At 40.9% G+C, this 20,939-nt stretch overlaps 1 protein-coding gene across 1 annotated transcript in view; it reads left to right on the top strand.

Moving 5' to 3' along the window:
* Nucleotides 1-19,967, top strand: part of ctnna1 (catenin (cadherin-associated protein), alpha 1) — a 76,820-nt gene extending 56,853 nt beyond the window's left edge. Inside the window, exons 15-18 of the mRNA XM_070912916.1 lie at nucleotides 1,169-1,350; nucleotides 6,874-6,979; nucleotides 16,846-16,980; nucleotides 18,009-19,967. Coding sequence (XP_070769017.1) covers nucleotides 1,169-1,350; nucleotides 6,874-6,979; nucleotides 16,846-16,980; nucleotides 18,009-18,299 — 714 coding nt within the window. The 3' untranslated portion in view covers nucleotides 18,300-19,967. The remainder of the gene's footprint in view (nucleotides 1-1,168; nucleotides 1,351-6,873; nucleotides 6,980-16,845; nucleotides 16,981-18,008) is intronic.
* Nucleotides 19,968-20,939: the final 972 nt, after the last annotated feature.

The raw sequence follows: 20,939 nt of genomic DNA, 5'->3' as shown, positions 1-20,939 counted from the left end.
GACTTTAGAGGCTAACTGCATTAATGATTTAGAGAATACAGAGTCATAAATTAATCTTAAAAATCCCTAAAGGCAGAGTGATCCATCAGTACATTTACATGCTGTTTGTTATGTTCACCAAAGATTACCTGACTGTTTTGTTAGGTAGGGGCTTCTCATCTGTGCACCGCCCTGAACAGCTTTGTTCAAGCTTAGGTGACTCTAGAGAGAGAGTCCTATTTACCAGTAATGGAATGAACGCTCTTGCGATGATATTCGATTTCCTGCTCTTAAGTGTCTGCCCACTTCGGCCTCACAAACTCATTCATAGAATGTCTGATTGCCTGTTTAGAAGCTGCCCTTTAACCGTACAGCCCAAGAAGATAGATGGAAATGGTGCTAAACACATTTGCACATGATATTAAGTACCGCTAAACAAATGCCTTTATATTAATGATTACGTAGTGGCTGTGAACCCCTTTTTGAACCCAGCTTTTGTTATATATAAAAAAAGATGACAGTCCCCACGTAACCTAGGCCAATCAGCAAAATTCTTAGAGTACTGGAGTTGATGCCATTTATTTACAGAAAAGACGTGGCAATTCATGTAAACATTTTTCAGTCTTGAGACTTCACTCCAACATGCCTATTATGCATTTTGATGACTTAAATTCAGCACAACACAAGAGTCAAGAAAACAAGTGACCTGTCCTAATAAATATGCTCTCAGTGGACACTTTCTTAGGTACACATGTAAAATCTAATGCAATCCAATACAACAGCTCAGCCATGAATTAATTCTACCTTTACAAGGTTAATCATTTTCAGTTTTGGTATTATGATGTATTACTTTAACTGTATGGGTTGCATTAGATTGTATAGGTGTACCTAATAAAATGGCCAGAGAGTATAGCTATCATTTAAGCATGTGTGGGGAAAAAAAAAAAAGAAGAATGAAAGAAGTTAAACTAGGAACACAGTAGTGTAATGCATCATAGTACCACAGTGGTTCTCTGCTTTGATGTCAAACAACACCATGCTTTTGCCTGGCAAGAAAACTCACATGCATCCATGGAAACCATAGGAGATGATGTAAAATGAAATGCCCTGGAGACGGAAATGGCCTCAGTGACAGTATGTTGAGGTCTAGTGTGCTAACCCTCTATGCTTTCCATAATTCCTCCTTCAGGCTATCATGGCCCAGTTGCCCCAGGAGCAGAAGGCGAAGATTGCAGAACAGGTGGCTAGCTTCCAGGAAGAGAAGAGCAAGCTGGATGCTGAGGTATCCAAGTGGGATGACAGCGGCAATGACATCATTGTGTTGGCTAAGCAGATGTGCATGATCATGATGGAGATGACAGACTTCACCAGGTGAGTTTGGACTAACAGCTTGGCTCACACCCAGAGCCATTTTTCTTCCCTTGCAAATGAGGGCCCATTCTGTAATTGTAGATATTTTTCTGGCTTCAGAACATAACTGAATGAATGGTTTATAGTAGAGCTGCACATTTTAACTTTTGTAGTCTGTTTTTGTCTTTGTAGTGCGTTCTTCATTCACAGGGCCAATAAGCATGTGTCATCTCACCTTCCTCACGTTAATATTACATTAGTTGTGCAATTCAAGCAAAATGCCTCCAAAACGGAATGCATGTTTCAGTTGAGCCAAATATAATCACCCAATAAGCCTACATTTGTTTCCCAACATTTGCCCATATCTGCACAATACTATGCACTCAGTTTAACACTACTGTTCATGCATCAATGCTCTTCATTTTCCTTAAGCAGCACTGTTGGTAGGATTTTCTTTTTGATTATTTTCCATCCTCCTCTAATCTTAGTATGCACAACCATAAGCAGTGCGTCAAATCTCCCTCTCTCTGGTACATGAATAAAGCCGGGTGTGCACTGTAAATCTTAAATGGATAGTCTCACTCAGCAGAGCTGCTACAGGGTGGCCATATTCACCCTTGTCAGTGGTTTGTTGAGACAAGAAAGATGGTAGAGAAATGGTTGAAAAAAAATCTTTGCAGTAAATATGCCTCTACTGAAAAACAGTAAGTGGTTTGAAAGTTTATGTGGTTACAAGCAGGGTATTTGCTGAAAACTTACAAACTTGGTTCATACTTCACAAGTATTGATTTCTGCAGAAAAGCTAATTTTGCCAATGTAACCAACTACTTGAGAGATTTGAATTTAATCAACCTCACATAGGTTTTCTAACATCAGTGATCCAAATCTAAACAAAAGGGTAGCACCACCACCAAACTAAAAAGAAAGGAGTGAAACCTATTTGTAACACCCAAATTAACCCTTTAACACCGAGTGTGTCGTCGGTGACACGTTTGCGCAAGCGCACTTTGGATTACCATAATTACGTCACGGTTTGCGCTTCTAAAAGCTGAGGCGTTGCACTTTACAGCCAGGTTTAGGTTTGAAATAAGCCTCAAAATGTCCACCTGGACTTTTTTTGCATATTTTGACTGAGAGGCGCGAGTGAAATTACCGTAATGACACCATATTGGCCGTAAAGCGCAACGTCTCAGCTTTTAGAAGCCATTGACGTAATTATGGTAATCCAAAGAGCGCTCGTGCAAACGTGTCGCCGATGACACACTCCGTGTTAAAGGGTGAACTAATACTTTAACTAAAGCTTTTAGTGATGCACAGTGCTTGGACTCTCAAGATCTCACAGACCATTGCATAATGCAAAAACAGTGTTCGCTTGTCCACCAGGCAGTACACTGGTTACACAAGCCAGGTCTAGGTTAGTGCACTGTATGTTCGAATACCACAATACTTGAAATTGTCATGTTTTTATTCACCATAGTTACCCCATGCCTCTAGCTGAGCAGCAATAAAATCTTAATATTATTGTTTCCTCTGTTAGCCCTTTGCCAAGGTATGTGACATTGATAAACAAGACGTTTAGGGACTTTTAAGGAACTTCATCCAGAAAAGAATGACAGTAATGGAGATTGTTTTTGGTAAAGCACTCTAGAAAGCTTTTGTATTTGGATGTGACAGAAGCTACTGTAATCTCCCTGGCAGATCATCTGAGAATTCCTGCCATATTTTGTGTGTATGTTAGTGTGCATGCATGTGTGTACATGCCATTGGGATTTATGGCTGGGTGTGGTAATATTGACACTTTCTGATTAGGGTTGGGCAGCATTTCTATCTCTGCGTGATTGTCTAGCTCACGCGGGGTGAGTGCGTATGTGTGTGTGTGGAGGATGTGAGGAGACCTTTTGACTGGCTGACTGTATTTGCGCCTGACTGTATTTGTATGACTGTGCCTTTTTAATTTTTCAAGTGAATTACTCAGAGGACATTTTGTGCCTAACTCTGAGTCACATCCGTAATGACGATGAAATGCTGCCTTTCTGTCTTCATCTTCTGAATGGGTCAAACATCCCGTCTCCTTGGCCAGTGAAGTACAATACTGGAAAGCTATAGCAGAGTACATAATACTAACAAAGCCAGTAATCTGACTGAGGTTACACTGAACCCTGCACGTTTGTATCTGCTTCTTATTCATCCAAAGGACCAAAAAAAAAAAACTGCTGCCTTTTGCATTACATCCACTGTAGGAACACATGTAAACTGAATGCAAATGATGTTTCCATCGCAGAGTGCCATCCGTGTTTCTTTATCAGATGGTGTCAGATGTGTATATATATTTTAAGAGGTTATTGATTGCAGTGAGATCTCTATATCAACATGAAGGCTGCTTCTCTCAGTTTTACAATATAAAGCAGGCCCAAGGAATTCAAATTAAAAAAAAATCTCTCTAATAAAGAAAACAGCCCATTGAAGCTTTTTCGATACTGCATTTACTGGAAAACATTTTCTCCATTTACATCATTACAGGCTTACCACTACTGGCTGAGTATTTCTCCAAGTACATATGTATTCATTTTGTATATTTCCAAATGTGGTTTAAAATGGGTTTTGTTGGACATTTCCAATCAAACACAGCAAAGCTAGACAGGCAGAAAAAAGCAAACAAACAAAAAACAATTATGAATACATTTTTGTGAATTACATAGATTCTCAACACTTTTTGAGTACTGACATGTCCGTATCAAACTGTCAACAACTGAATGCAAGATGTGAATGTTTGGTCAGATTTTTGCTGTTTATACGAAGGTATCAAAAAGGTATTGTGTTGGAAATGAGGTACTGGTTTTGCTAAATGTAACTGCTCTCCTCTCACCCTGTAAGCAGAATCACACTAACCCACAAAGTTCATTAATAGCCAGTTAGGATTAAGAGGTAACTTGTGGACTACTTTACTGTCGCTTAAGTTTGAGTCATTTAAGAAGAGAAATGCTGTGTTGTATTGGATGCCTGACTGTGGCTGGATTTTAAACCATAAAAAAAGATGTTTTTTAACTTGGAATGTCATTCCATAGTTGGATCTCACCAACAGCTAAGTGTTTGCAAATTAAATGTGTATTGGAAGTTATGCACTGCACTGCAAACGTGTGAAGTCCTGAGCGCATGTGCATCATCCATCATGTGCACGTAAAAGCCAGTGTAGCATCTGGGTTAGCACATTGGAAACCTAACTAAGATGGCAATTCATAACAATTACTTTTTTGCATAATTTATTATGTTTTTGAATATAGAATTCTGAAGAAAGCGTAATTTTTAGCTCAGGTCAGAATATTGTTTTAAAAACGATATTTCTTTGTAATATTTATCCTGGGTAGCCAAGGTACACAACTGTGCTACTTTTGAACTCAGAGCTTTAATGTCTTTGACCTTGGTGATGGTCAATATGGCTAGAATGCAGTGTTGAGAAGTACATTATATTCTCTATATTCCTATTTCATGCGACTCGAAATAGAGTGTATAATATAAAACTGTGGGAATGGCCTTTGTGCCTGTGATGTTAATAGTGCAGTTACTGAGACTTTGTTAATTTAAGGGCCATTACCGCTTCTTAAACTTTGTATTGTGACTTTTCTTATTTGGCACGCTGAGACTTTGGATATGCACACTGTGCATGCCAGTGTGTGTGTGTGTGTGTCTGACAGAACACACACGGATGTTTGTAAGGCTGAATATATATCTTCACATTACAGCTTGACTCTCGCATGCAGCAGTAGCGCATGGAAGGTCAGTAGCTGGCTAATTCAGCTTGCGCCCAGATTATTGCCCCCTCAACCTTGAGCTGGCACAAAGCCCTGCCAAGGTTAATGCTGTATGAGGTAATTGTTCTAGACCTCTCTCCTGACAAATCTGCAGAGAGTGAGAGAGATTCTTGTTGACTCCTGCATCGCTTATGGCTGCATGGCGGCTCTCATGAATAAGGCATGTGTGGCTTGGAAACATGCAACATATTTGGGAGCCACCTGTCTTAGAGCATTCTGTGCTGTGGAGTGCTCGGTCCGATTTGGCTTACACCCATCTGGAGGCCTGCAGCTGTCACCAGACCTGAAGTCCCAGTCCCTTTTACATGTATAAATCCACTGTGAAAATCTTAAGGGTGTCTTCCTGTCAGGATCTTTGTGGACTCTTTGTGCTTTTCCTGATTGTTGCTTGGACACCTAGGCAGAGCTGGAGATGCTGAGGAAAGTTAGCAGCTGGCCCTTTCTTTCTTAGGGCGAAAGCAGGGGATGTTTTGCATTGTGATGTGTTTTTTATTTGGGCGAACTTACAACATTATACTGGCAACACTATTAAAAACACTGCATGCAGGCTTTCACAATGCCTCCAGCTCTCCAGGGGTTGACTTGTCCCCGGAGAGCTGCCAGTCTGTGCTCTGACGCGTGGCCTCTTCTACTAGGACCCTGACTTGCTTTACAGCAGAGCAGCAGAGGGAGAGCAAGAGAGGGGAAGGGTTGGAGATGGGAGGGGAGGAAAGAGGAAGTGAGAGAACAGAACACAAAATTCCATCTGTTCTGGGTTGGATGGCTCATTTTTTAGCCTGGAGAGAGCAGCTTTGAATCCAATTTGTGCCTCTTGCCAACTGTGTCCCAGAGTCCCTTGTGGGGGCAGAAAAAAAAAACGTCAAATGGCTGACAAGCTCAACAGTGGGTCAGGTCAGGACTGGACTGACCTGTGTTGGGACAGGCTTCGTTTGGCTCAAAAAGGGGTCATGAATGGATGTTTAACATTAGGACAATGACCAAAGACTTTGAATTGTCTTCACCTTGAATCTTTGGCTCTTTGTCCCATACCTGGATGACCATACAAATGAAGTGTGTGTGTGTGTGTGTGTGTGGCGTTTTTGAGGACAACCAATATATTTCTTCTCCAACAGACATGAAACCAGTCCAATTTGCTTCTTAGCTTTCTAATAAACCCTTCAAAGCAGCTTGAATAAAAGGGGCCAAATAGATTGAACTGAGAATTTCTCTTGTGATAGAAAGCATATGGCACTGGTGACCACTATAATAGGATGGCATTGAATCAGGATTTCCTCAGAGTATGATAGTGCTGCCAGTTTCTTAAAAGCATATTACCTATATATTTTGTCTATCATGTGCTTAAATTACAGGAAAATTGTTTAACACCCTATTTTGTAAGTGGGGTGATGGTGCTACAAAAGAGTGTGTTAGTACAGTGCCGTGGTCCCATTCTTTAAGGACAGCCCCTCTGCATTTAATGGGTTATAAAACGTTCTGAGCTCTGACTGAACAATACGGTGCCAGTGTGAATGTGTGTGTGTATAATCATCTGTGCACCAGCATACACATGTTTTTCTGTGACTTTTCCCTGAACTATTCCCATAAGTCATGCTTCTCTATCCATACTTGCCTCTGACCGAAAAAACAACCTTCCAAAACAAACAGCCGCCCTGTGACTGAGATGCTGCTCCTGCATATGGAATGAGGCTGCAGTAGATCAGAAACAGTGACTGATCTTTCCACTTTCTCTCCCCAGGGGGAAAGGGCCACTGAAGAATACGTCTGATGTCATCAGTGCCGCCAAGAAAATTGCAGAGGCAGGATCAAGAATGGACAAGCTGGGCCGCACCATCGCTGATAATGTAAGTCATTAATGAACCTCCACCCCAAAGGGTTTGACGGAGACTACACCTTTATGCTAGCAATCCCAATATATAATTAGCATTGTATCGATGTGCCACATCAACACTCTCAGGGCCCAATAAATTACCAACAGGTGCAGCAACACAAAAGACAAATACAGGAAAATGACTCGCTTGCTTATGTAGAAAAACTACAGAACGGCATGAATGGCATGTCTATTGCAAAAGACATGTTTCAAGCAGAGGGACTACATGAAAGATGGTGTTAAATGAGACGCTACAAATTACCATGTGTGTTAGAAGACAAGGGCACATACGTCACTAATTTACCTCACAAGTTAAATTTACTATCTACTAAGTCACAGACAGTACAGTACACAAGTTGACACCATGTTGTTAAGAGTTGAGTAAAGTTTTTCATTATCCAAATGCACAACTTGTTCTCAGCTCCAGTGTTGCTGAAAGAACTGACATTGCTGCTTGCGGTCGTGCTCACACTGAGTTTGAAAAAGCAAAGCTTTCATACTGACTGCTTCTTGACACCCCTTCCTTTTGTTTTTAAATGTTGTACTTAACAGCGCCAGATTTTAAAGACTTAAGACTAAAGAATAGGAGGCAAACTTTTCTTTTGGAATATTCTGTGCTCTTATTACTTTAAGTCATGTCTACAACAAAATAGTAACAAAACAGCATTCAGTCATTTCTTTTTGCACAAATGCTTTTCATTTATTTATTTATTTATTTATTTTTTCTCATTTGCTCATTTAGGAGCAAATCCAAGTAAAAGGCTCGCACAGCAGAGCCCTTCAGATGTTAACAACCGCTATGATTTGTGTTATTCATGAGACGGCCCTTACCAGTCTTCACCAATTTCTTTCAGGATCAAACACTCCGTCTCTTTGCCCCTCTTCCATCTCCCACTCCCCAATCCCCGATTCCATCATCTCTTCACATCTATTCCATACCCGAGAGACTATGGTCCTTGACATAGGGAAACACACATTCAATTATCCATGGCCTCATATTTCACTTAAATACTTGCACTGTGCCACACCTCAGGGAGACACTGTACATGATTTATCCCCCAACTTATTCATGTGCCATCTCTTAGGCCAAGACGTATTGCCTCTGTGTCTGCAATATGTATACATTTTGTTGCTAAATCATGGACGAGTGTAGTTGTGATGTTTGCAACAAGACATGGTTGTCAGATTGAGGTCTACTCCCATAAAAGACATTTCTTGCTTCTGTGGTTTAGATGTACCAGCTGTGGGTTTCTTCCAGTTCTATCCAAGAACACGCGCTCAGGAAGACACACACTGGCTTTAGATGTTTGCTGTAAGATTTCAATTTCGATAACATTGGAGGCGTCAGTCTCTCTTTTACTCTGGTTTTGTTGACATTTCTGCTGATATGTGGGCAAAACGTTATAACAGCACAAAGCCTCTTTGTTCAGTAATGAGTTCATTCAGGACTGACGACAACACATGGATTGTAATGGTATGCATTGGTCATTAGTAAATCTGTTTGAATCTATTTTGCACCATAAGTAAATATTTGTCAGTGGTTAATACTTTATTTAAGGATTATGCAGTTTTATGTTGTAGCTTTTTTCTACTGGTTGTGTAATGAGAAGAGATGTGTTGGGGCAGGTGAGGCACTTGTGAAGTAAATTCTGCATGTACTGATATTGGGGGGAAAAAAGAAATAGCCCATGCTAGGCACAATTAGTTGAATATTAATCGTGATCATGATTTTGCCTTCCCACAATTAAATTAACATGATCGACTGCGATATTGACGTTTAAAATGTGTGCTCTGCTTATAGAAAACGCAGCTGCATATCAAATCAAGCGCTTCCTAAACTAACAGCCAGCCACCTGGGAGTGATCGAGATGTTTTGGTTTCACTTTTGGGGTAGTCTCGCATAGCCAGGCCTATCTCCACACTTTGTTTTAGCGCTGTAAAAAAAGTACAGGCTTTGCTTTTGGAGAGTTGTCATAACGCTGTGCGCGATAATCGTGCAGCCCTAGCCCATGCTTATAAGATATTGGCGCATTTTCGAATATATATGAGGTATATCAATTACCTTTGTTGTAGTAGTGCTCAACCAAGTGTTTCAATTATGCCAACACATAGTGGACACATCGGCATTTAGTTTTCAACAGATAGCTCTCCCTCATAGTCTGACATAATGAGCTGCTGGCCTCCAAGAGCCCTGCACATGTGATATATTATTTAAGGTGCCCTCAGATCCTTAATCTTATAGGCCCACTTCTATCACAAAGTAAACGTCTGATCTGTTCTGACCTTGCATCCAAATCATCTGAATAGGGAATAAGCCGTTCTGGAAAGTGACTTTTTTATGCCTCACTGCCGTCTTTGAAGATGCTTATTCACTTTAATGAAAACAGTGTTATCCCCCAAAGAAAACAGATGGGCAACTGTGCAGGTGTGTGAGCATGCGTATGTGTGTGTGTGTGTGTGTGTCTGTATGTATGCCTCCATACGAACACGTCTGTTGACTGGCCTGTCTCTCTGCAAGCACATGTGTATGGATGTGTTAGATTTGGGTGACTATTTTATTCTCCTGTCCTCAACTATTTGTAGGTACTCGTTTCTCTATCTTTTCTTCTGTGTGTGTATGTATATGTTTGTCTGTGTGTATACACTATTAGGGGATTTTGGGGTTTGAAGCACTCAAAGTATGAATAAATGAAGAGCTTTGGCTGTTGGAACAGACGTCTTTGCCAAGAGTGAGGACCCCTCCAGCCTCTGAACCCATCCAGCTGTCCCTCTTAGCCTTTCTTTCTCAGCAGAGACCAAAACACTAGCAGACCAGGCGACACTCACCCGTAACACATCAGCCAGGGCTCCCAGGGATGGACATGGGGTAGAGGAGAGAGGGATGATGGAGAGATAGGAGAGGTAGGAAGAGGGGGGAATGCATTTGTGTGGAGAGAGGAACATCCCTCCTGAGAGATGAATCCATTAAGAGTGCTTCGCCTTTTAATTAGCAGTATAATTGCCAGGTGGCAGTTTTTTTTTATTTATTTATTTGCACAGGCTGTTTATATTTAGGGCCATATCTCTTAACAAAGCAGGAGATGCCACAGGCCCACTTACGGCAAAGGCATGGCATGTTTGGATGGTCTACATACTCTAGCAGCAATCGTTAAGTGAATCACCACCTAGATGCACACATACTGACAGAGAGTCAGAGGAGCAAAGGCAATGCTGGGACTGCTCATTAACCTAGGCATATTAATCACTTGTGCTCTGTGCCTCTGGCCTGGAGGGCCTATGAGGGTTTAGTCTTCATATAAAACACATCGGCAGATGGTCCCTGATTGATAGCACAGCATCTCACCCTACATTTTCCTTCGCAAGACTGTGCCATGGCGTGTTGTGGTATGTGCATATTGTGTTCAACAGAAATGCGCAGGTGGACATGGTCTAGTTCGGGGTTTGTGAAAAACGGTTAAATATGTGTAATAGAGCCTTATTAAAGTTTAAAGAAATGAGTGTAGTGCAGAGATGAGCTGCAGGATTTAGGTCAGTGCCGTACAAAGGTCTGCACTGCAGTTTATTAAGAATTTATGAGCCTCCTCTGCAGGGCACCTTATGAGAATTCCATCTGAGCCGGCTGGTAAACAAATAATGCTATGTAATTGAGATTTATAATGCAAATGTGTTAGCCACTATGTAGACCATAAATTTCTGCTGCTTGCCTGCTTACCACATAAACACTTGCATGTACACATACAAACACATGCACATAAAATAAGGCTTGCATATTTAGAGAATGGGCATGTGCTAGCTGTGTGTGTTGTGCAAGCTTTATTCTCATGATGTATACTGACATACATAGTGTACTTTTCCAATTTGCATTCAATCAGTGGAGATTTATGGTGATCCATGGGCTCTGTTGCTGGTCACAGTCTAATCCCAGCTCTGGCCCTGGACGCTTTACAGCAGACAGGGTTGTAAATTACCTACTGCAGTGGAGAAGCAAAAATCACCAGGAGAGCCCACAAATTCTCAGCTCAGCAGTTCAAGGGTCAGCTGCAGTTCAGCTCAACCAAATGAAGCTCACCTTATTTGCTGGTTGAGAAAATGTATCAACTCCCAATTGATTGTTCTGAAAGGCATTTACCCATGATAATTCAATGTTTTAGTGTTTTGGCCCAATACAAGGAGTTTGACCTTGAAAGAGCCACCTCTGGTAACCAGAGAATCCGGTAGAAGCAGCATAGAAAGAACAGCCAAACATTGTATTCAGATGGTTGTGTAAAGTTGTTGGTTCCTCACCTGTGGACAGACGCTCGATACTTCAGGAGAGGAATGGATGGCTATGATTTGGGAAGGCTAAATGGTGTGTAGCAATTGAATGCATTTTTTGAAAGCTTTGAAGGCCTTAGGTTTAGTAAATCTGAGGTATTGGAGCAGTCGGGTATCAAGTGACCCAAAAATGAGTAAGGAGTCAGGCCAAATAAAAGTCAAAGTCTGAATGTCAAAAAGTTAGAAGTATAAATGTTTTAACATGCCTGTTTGTACTTACCTATTCTGTAGCAGCCGTGTTAAGTTATCCGTTTAGCTTACAAGTACTACAGTGAGAAATGCCTGACTGACAGGTGCAGCATGAACATTAAAAATTGATGAGGGCCATTTAATTGGTCCCTGTGGTTACCTCTAAAATCTGCCTTTTTGGCTTGCCCCCAGCTTGATTTTCTCCTGTCATACCCAGACTCTCTGTCTGCTTCAATGTCACATTAACATTCCCAAGTGCTGCTGTGATTGAATTGCCCACACGCAAATGTGGAGCGTCTTTTTAGCAGATGCAGTTAGGAGAGGAGATCTAGCTATCATCATTCTGTTTGAAATGGATCTTGATTGATATTGGTAGACCATGGCAGATTTATATTTAGCCACTGACAGTAACAGAATCAGCACCAGACGGACGAAATCTAATGTACAGCACGTTAACTGTAAAGCTCATTAACCAGGCTGTGCACAGAAAACACTAGTGTACTCAACTTCATTAGAGGTCTAAAACTCTTTTGAAGCGCTCACATCTGTCGCCATTTCACCATTGTATTCACGGCTGCTGTTTTCAAGTTTAATATATTTAACATTTTTTATGTTACAGTGTATTCATCTTGAAGTGTCTACGGACTATCCTATCCCTTTGTAGCCCTATCCTCTACTTCAGTTTCTGGCTAAAGTAACAAAATGGTCTTTCCAGTGCTTCGTTCCTGGTATCTCCTTAAACTTTGCCATGAATCTCAGTTACACTGTTTTTCCCAATGTAAGTCAGCACACTGTAACATATATATCTCTGCCTCCCTGCAACCCTGCTGGCAGTTTTGAGGTGTAATGGCAGATAAAGGTTCCCGCTGGCTTCTTGTCCTGAAGGTCCTTTCTCAGATTAGGCACAGTTAATTATGCGCGCACACTCACAAAAACTGATTTTTTTTTTGTGGCTTCCCCTGGTAGATGTTTTATATATCCGAGCAATAAAGCTGCATGGTGAAACGTGCTGGCTGGTCTAAGGTTCTGGATTTGTTTTCTTCCCTTTGAGCTATGAAAATCCAACCACAACACCATACAGTGAAGCTCGCCTGAATGAAGGTTTTTGTGTTTGTTTGAGCTTGGCTTTTAACTGTGGCAGGAGAACAAATTGGGCTGTCAGTATGTTATGATATGGGGTGATTTATAGGGTTGAGCCATAGTTATCAGTATACTTTGGAAAATAAAGATGTATTCTTTTTAGCTGTTAAGCTGTACTTTCTCTGGCTCTCAAATAACCAGACCAGAGGCCAGAGAATAAAGCAACAGGCTAAATCTCTCCAATGAAAACACTAAGAATAAACCCTCAAAATCACTTCACTAAGATCTGAGAACAGTGGGAGTATCACTTTTCTCACGACCGGAAGTGACTGAAAAACTAACCATATCAGAAAACCCCTGTGGCACTTCCCAACAGGTTGCTGGCAGTGGCACATTAGAATGCTGCCGTGTCAGTAAATATTGGAAATTGGCATTTCCTCTGGGTGATGTGTCCTGAAAGGTCGGAGCTGGGCGGCAGCACAGTGGGTCTGCCTCGGTCTCTGCTCGGTATAATGGAATTCAGAGAAACTGCATGGCATTTCCAATGATGGGACCTGACCTTCCTGATCATCATTTATATCATGGACATTACCCAACATGTGGCACAGTGAAATCCTTTTGTTCAACATCTCGCTTTGTCATTCTTATTGCCTCATTTCCTTTTTCTTTCTTTCCATGTGTTGTTAAGGGAAAAAAGATTTTTGCTTTTGTTTAGACTGTGCTCTGAACCTTCTCTAGAGTAACGGCTTAAATGCTAAGGAATGCAAAACAAAGGAAGAGCTACCCACACACTTATAAAGTGAGATCCTCATGAATATGGAATATACTAAAAGTAATCTTGGGCATTGTTACTTAAAAAATTCAATCAGCAAATTAGAATAATGATCTGCTGCCCTCTGACCCAACTTTGATGCTCACCTTTTATTTTTCTGAAAAGAAATAGCCAGAAGGGAAGAGACAAGACCAACTCTACAAGAATCATTGACATTTCTACCTGTACTGCTGGCTACGGTTTTCTATTAGTTTGCTTTGAAAAATATATACAGAGTTGTGTGATGAAGTCTCCAGTGCCCCTCTTCCTGCTTTGCCATCTCTCAGCAGCAGCTGACCGAGCAAGGTTAACAGTCCCAGTCCATAACTGGCCACTCAGCAGAGGCTATATCACCAGGCTTGAGGAACATTTTACAGCAGCAATCAGACAAGATAACAGTTTTTGCTTTGTTTTTTACAATGATGGGCTCTAATGGTTGAAAAGAGAGCATCACTCAGTGGGGAAAAAGAGTGATGACCCCTTTCTTTGTGAAATGGAAATTGAATTGTTTAAGTAGTGAGGCTAGATGTGACTTTCAACATGACTGCTGGGTAATGATGTTTGCACATGCAGACACAGCAACATATAAGTTGAACAAATACACCTACATTATATGCCCCATTTATTTCTTATTTGTACTATCAACTATGCATACCATTGAGTGTACAAGCAGAGGCCTCAGGTTTCTTGGTGACATGTGAGTTACCTCCTGATACATCTGGTTTCTGGGAACGCTAACATAGCACAGTGAAGGTAGTCAGCGAGGTACTTTGGTTTCTGAAACGATGATCAGCTAGTGAATACCACCCGAGCTAATCACACACAGTACTTCTGTTTGCGTTGCCAAAACAATCCAAGGTGTTCTTGTCTCTTCTCTGTACAAGTTATGTATTCACATGTCACAGTCAGAGCACCCTTGCAGAGTTTCCTGAGTGCTGAGTGAAGCCAGCAGCTGAGCTGAGTATGAGCACAAGTGATGCTTTCACAGTGCCCTGCTCTCAGCCGTCTGAATACTTCCCCAAGCCCTCATTAGCATGGCTGCTGCATTCAGCCTCATCCCAGGTCTTTGCTACTGCATGTGTGAGTCTGTGCACACACACACACACACACACACACACACACACACACACACACACACGCGCGCTCTTACTTACTTATACCCTCCTCCCAACTACAGTTGAATCCTCCTGTCTACGTCCCGTTTCCCCTGTTGGATTTCTTCCCCTTATTTACTCCTCCATACAGTTCCTCCTCTGGCTCACTCTTCATCCTCGTCTTTCCTCCAACTACTTATTTTTCTCTGTTTTTTCCTCTTTTTTTTTTTTTTTAACCTTCCTCTCCCTCCCATTTTCTCCAGTCTCTCAGCCATGTATTAGTCCTCTCCTGTATGATGATCACCCCCTCCAGCTCTCTTTCCTCTCATCTCCTTTTGCATACCTTTCTTTAATAGAATGTCAACTCTCACATTTCCCTCCTCTCTACTTAGCCCATCCATCTATTAATCAGGAGTGGATGGTTGTGGAGATGGTTTCATTTTTATTAATATTGTCACAGGACATCTATAGAGCTCTCACTAAGTAAAGATGTCCTTGTGGTAGGTTTAGTTGTTTGTGTTGGTTACCGTTTGATTTGTGTTAATTTCATTTGTGTACTATAATAGCACCCCATCACTCTGATGTATGCTGTGTATGAATGAGCACAGTTGTGCTGGTCGGGGTGGCTGTATGTCTGGGGGTGAGTGCACTATATTCAGTGGAGCGCACTACACTCACACCATGGATACTGACACGCTCAGCAGGATTAGACGCATCATAAGTCCTAGTCTGTTTGAAGTGTCCAAAAACCTTCTGCATACAGAAAAACATTTCCTCACCCCCTGTGGATTAGTGCACATTAATAGTGGTAATGGCCATTATTGAGAGATGTCCACGCTTTGTTTCACATGCTCACTTATAGCCAGACAAAGTGCCCCTTCGTTTTGTCTAGACACATGCAAACAGTCTGGCACACTTAAGTTCTTCAGCACTGACCCCACCATCTCCGTCCTGCAGAGATTCCATCAATTAAAAGATTGGCTGCTATTACCTCCCTTTCACCTTTCCCTGTACTCAGAATTAACAGCTGCCAAAGGACTCCTCCTTCACACAGCCAAGCACCTGCAAATACTGGTGTTTTAGCCAGTATTTTCTCTTGGCTTGCTCACTCACTTGGTCACCCTGGTGATTTTCACAGGTATAGTTTGTTTAGTGGGTGAGGTTAAAAGCAGCCAGTCTGATTATCTGTAACCGAGTCAGTCTCACCACGTCATGATCATTGCTGACATACCTTTTGTGTGTCAGGTCACTCTGCGGAGATCTACGGTCTGATGTAAAGTGTCAGAGCCCCATCAGGGTGTTTACATCTCTCACTTGATGAGCAGCTGAGTAGCGTGGCCTAATTACTATGCTGGCTGGGGGGCTTGTTTAGCAAACCAGAAAGGGGATTGGAAATGGTGTTGCAAGGTACAACCCAAGTCTAATTATGATGAGATGGAATAATTCAAAAAGCTTGCCAATGCTAAATGACATGCATTTGTGGAGCTCTTCACATACTGCCACTTTTAAGTGGGTGTTATGATAATTTATTGGGTTTCTTGAAGTTGGTGATTTTTTTATGGCTCCAATGTATTTTGTTTAGTGTTCCTCGCTGACTTCTGACAATATTGTTAATGCCTTGTTGGAAACAAGAATAAGAGCCTTTTTACAACTTAGTATTGAACTCATGGTAGCATAATAGTTTTGCCAACATTTTAAGCTTTTTAAGTCCATTGCATGTTTCCTCTGATAATTGATTTAATTTATTGAAGCCTGTTTGAGTGCTTTTCCAACTCTGAGCAGTTTATTTGCACCTTCAGACCCAAAGTCGTTGTTTTAGTTGTTGTAATGGAGCGTTCTCAAACTTTATTCTCGTAAGACAACAAATTAATGACAGGTGGGATGATGGCTTTTTTAAATTTTGAAAGCGTATCCACGAACATCAAATCTTTTTCTTTCCAAAAAGACTTCACACCAGATTATTACCACCACCTATAAGTAACTGATTGACAGCTGTGTTTTCCTCCTAATAGAATTTGCATTCTGTGTGACTTGATCGTGCTTAACCCTGTGAAGATGAGTTATCAATCTACCAGGTTGTGGGCGTGCGTTTGTCATTTTGGCTCCGAGCATGTCCCTAATGTGGGTGTCTACCTTACCTGTCATCCTGCTACTAACTCATTTTGATAAAGTGTGAGATCACTGGTTCTGTAGAATCACATCAATATTCGGATTGAGTCGTGCCAGCAAGTGACAAAAATTGATTAATTGTACAAGCTGCAAGCAGCTAGTAGCATAACCACAAACCTGTTTGTGCTTATATACGAACTGATGTGCACATTAGTTAACACATGTTGTCTTTCTCTCTCGCAGTGCCCCGACTCCACCTGTAAGCAGGATCTGCTCGCCTACTTACAGCGTATTGCCTTATATTGCCACCAGCTCAACATCTGCAGCAAAGTCAAGGCTGAGGTGCAGAACCTGGGAGGAGAGCTGGTTGTCTCTGGGGTAAGTTCAACATCGTTTTAACCATGGACACATTGTCGACGGTTTACAATCTCCATTGTGCGAAATGTCCCACAGTTGCACAAAGGTAACAACGTGCCAATGAATGAGGACAGCAAGAAGACTGAAAGCTGATGCAAACAGTGCACATTTCTAAACATTCACAGAAAGGGTAAAAATGTAAAGTGTGGCAGGAAATGCCATCTTCCTCTGAAGCATCAAGGACACACACAATGTGTTTTAGTAAGAAACAATTAATGTAAACAGAACTGTTTGTTTACAATGAAATCTCCGCAGGGTACCTGTAATTCCTAGCTACAGTAGAAAGATCATTAAATCAATAGAACGCATTGGATACTTTCTAAAGTTTTATTATCTGGTGCTGCCCAAATAAATTCAAAATATTAAGAGTTAATGGCATCGGCTGTTGGATGTGATTAGTTTGTGATTCATTCTCTGCACTGTAATTTGTAGCGTATGTTTTATATCGAATAAGCAGATAACAGAAATAATGACTCTCTCTCTGCTAGAAAGGATTAATGTTGCCCAAATGTTTCCTAACCTTTTACGACTCAAGATAACACCGTACAAGGCCAATGTTTACAGAGCCTTTTAAGCATTTATTAACCAGTTACTTGCCAGTCCAATTAATTAAAACAGGATGCCTCTGTGTGCCTGAAGTAATGAATTCCTCCCTCCTTTATGTAGGGCTGAAATGAGCTTCCAACACTTCCAGTCAAGTGTCACCAGTGTCTCTGAGGCCATTAAATTGTGGAGATTAAATTAGTGTGACCTTTTTCCATATTCTCAAATTCCTCACATCTGTTTGTACGCCAGACAAACTCAGAAAGGTCGCTAATTCTCACGTACAAACACTTGAGTCTCCTGAAAACTTGCAGTACAAAAATGGAAGACACTAGAAAGACAGGAACAGTTTACTTTCACTCCACATGAATTCAGGCTTTGCTTTCACTGTTCTACAATGCTAACCGTTTCTCTGGTGTTCTCTCCTGTCTCTTCCATGTACTCAGTTGGACAGCGCCATGTCCCTGATTCAGGCCGCCAAGAACCTGATGAACACCGTGGTGTCCACCGTCAAGGCCTCCTACGTTGCATCCACTAAGTACCAGAAGAGCAAAGGCATGGAGGCCCTCAATATGCCAGCTATCTCCTGGAGGATGAAAGCTCCTGAGAAGAAGCCCCTGGTGAAGAGAGAGAAGCAGGATGACGGCCAAACCAACAAAGTCAAGAGATCGTCTCAAAAGAAGCATATCAACCCTGTGCAGGCTCTGAGCGAGTTTAAAGCCATGGATAGCATCTAAACTCCCCTGTTTTTGATTCAAGAGAACACAAATTATTGACCAATGAGTTTATATATAGATAGAGCTTGTCATTCTATCAAAAAGAAAAGGTTTTATCGTATTTGTTCCACCTTTGCATTGATGGCTTGTCTGTTTGACCCATTATATTCCTACACTGCCTAATTTCTATTCCATGAATTCAGATTTGCTCTAGTCTGTAGCATTAACTGTCTCTTCTCTGGAAAATGCAGTTTAGAGGGAAATCAACTGGACAAAGGTGTTTCTTTTTTTCTTTTTCTTTTACAGTTCCCATTTTTCTTTCATGTTTATGGGAGAAAGGGAAGTGGATATTATAAGAACTCATTCCCAGAGGCTTTTGATTATTTTGTATTCTAACCAGTTTTATAGTAATACTGTGGGGTGGGGTGCCCTAGTGTTTTCCACTATAATGTTTGATCATAGCAAAATATCTTCTGTACTGCAAATATCAACTATGCAAAATCTCAACTGCCTTGTTTTAACTTGAGCAATAACTGTAGTTCATCTGGATGTGCTGGGCTAACTGGTAAGATTTTAAATGTTTTGGTTCAGCTATAAAGAACCAAAGTCATTATATTTTCCATGTGTGCCTGCATTTTTATAACTTTATACATACTTTGTTATGCCACTATAAACAGTTAAGTTTAAACTGATCTTTAACACTATTTTCAGTGCTGAATGACTAATGATTTGTACCCCCTTTAACATTTGGACTGATAAATGTCATTTCTTTATCATTTAAGCATCTCAAGTTTTATTTTCTTTGTTTTTTTCATGTTCACATGATGCAGCAAAACAAAGGTGACGGAGTATTCTTGCCAGCCTTCTCTTTTGCTGTATTACTGGTACATGTGCTTGATCCTACACTTGAGGCACGGAGATCCACCTAATTCAGTCAGTTTGTAAATAAGCCTCGAGTCTAGGAGAACCCAGTGGGCTAAACAATAAGTAGACCCTGTGTCGGTACTCTCCAAAAGCGACAAGCTTCATTAACTGTCAATGAGACCAAACGCCTCCACAATCTGAGAATGGGTCCAAATGGAGGGATCAATAAGTTTTCTCTCCACGGCTTAGAGGTGGGCGAGGAAAGGAGAGGATTTCACTGACTTTAAACACTTACTTATTGTTTGTATTCCTTGTCCTTAAGCTTGAACACTAATCAAGATTTTATGTCATGCACAATCTTTATTAAAAAAAAAAGATGGCAGGTGGCAGGCTTTAAAATTAAACTTTTTTATTTTACTTCAGGTAACAACTGTGGGCTGTAGTTGCTCTGTGCAGCTTGTTTTCCAGTCATACATAGTACCCTGCTGCATCGTGGTGCATTGGTGTACAGCGAGGCTTTGAAATCCTGCTGCTTTGGTCTTGGGACTGAATCTTTGTTTTGCTCGTTTGACATCTGTGAACTACGGCAGGATGGGCACGTATGGTTATTTGACAGGTGGATTCTTTTTTTACTGTAGAACCAAGCATTTCACTACATTTTCCCTCACACTTTGTCTTTTGCTGTATTTGAGTTTGGATTTGAATCTTGAGTGATATCAAACTACTTTGCTGTGGATTTTTTGTTATTGAGAGCTGACTTATTAGTGCACACGTTTCTTATATTCATGTGCCTGCTTTATATCTTAATAAACAATTGAAATGAAACCACTGCTTTTGATTTCGTATCTCAGACTGAAGTAATGTTTTCTCCCCTCCCTTGAACCCTTTCTTCCCTTTGTTTTGCCATTATACCAGATTCTTGCTGTAGTAACAAGTTTAGTACTTTGAAATTGCGAGCCCTAAAGAACAAGTTTTGTTCTCAAAGGTAAAATGATTTTTAGCACACCCCCAAATCTGCTGCTGTGCATAATTAAGGCATTATATTATGCATACATACTACATCCCATATAGTCTGCATTGCTGACTTGAGGGCTATATACAGTATGCTCTTGTAACTTGGGTAATTGGGTTGCTCTACTGTTGTGGGTTATTTTCACTTCAAAAAATAATAAGTGCAGCTTTTAACATCAAACATTTTTCAGTCTTCTGGTGGTGTTTCTTAAACAATAGCCTGTGAAGAAAATTCAGTGCGAGACCAAAGAAAGTGCACAAGATAATTAATTGTCTATTTTTCCCAATGTGCTGTAGTAATCGCACATCAGAGTCAGTCTGAGTCATCTCTGAGGAGACAAATCCACTTCTTCATATTCTGACACATGCATGTCCGTCATCGCTGTGTTTTGGGGGGTTTGTGAGGATTGTTACTTATTGGGTTGGTTAGGTAGACCCCTTACCCTACCTCGGCTACATCCACTTTAGATTCCTCAAGTTCTTAAATTTCCCAGAATAACTTTGAACAACCCACAGAAAATGGATATGAAATAGGGCAGAACCATAGTGGCAGTAGAATGAGAGATTTCCTGATGTCTTAAGCAATCAATCTGGTCTTGAACACTGCCTTACTTTGGGATGTATTTTACACATTGTTTTATAAGATCAGATGTAAATACATAAACACAAAAAAATTAGGAGAAGTATTACAAAGCCAGAGGTGGAAAGTAACAAAAACCATTGACTCAAGCAATATGCTGGAGTGCAAGCTGAGATGTTTGGAAAATACAACAACAATACTGACAC

Source organism: Enoplosus armatus, chromosome 10 (genome assembly GCF_043641665.1).
Source record: "Enoplosus armatus isolate fEnoArm2 chromosome 10, fEnoArm2.hap1, whole genome shotgun sequence".
Lineage (NCBI taxonomy): Eukaryota > Metazoa > Chordata > Actinopteri > Centrarchiformes > Enoplosidae > Enoplosus > Enoplosus armatus.
Note: the sequence above shows the minus strand (reverse complement) of the source record. Positions and strands in the feature narration are given on the sequence as shown.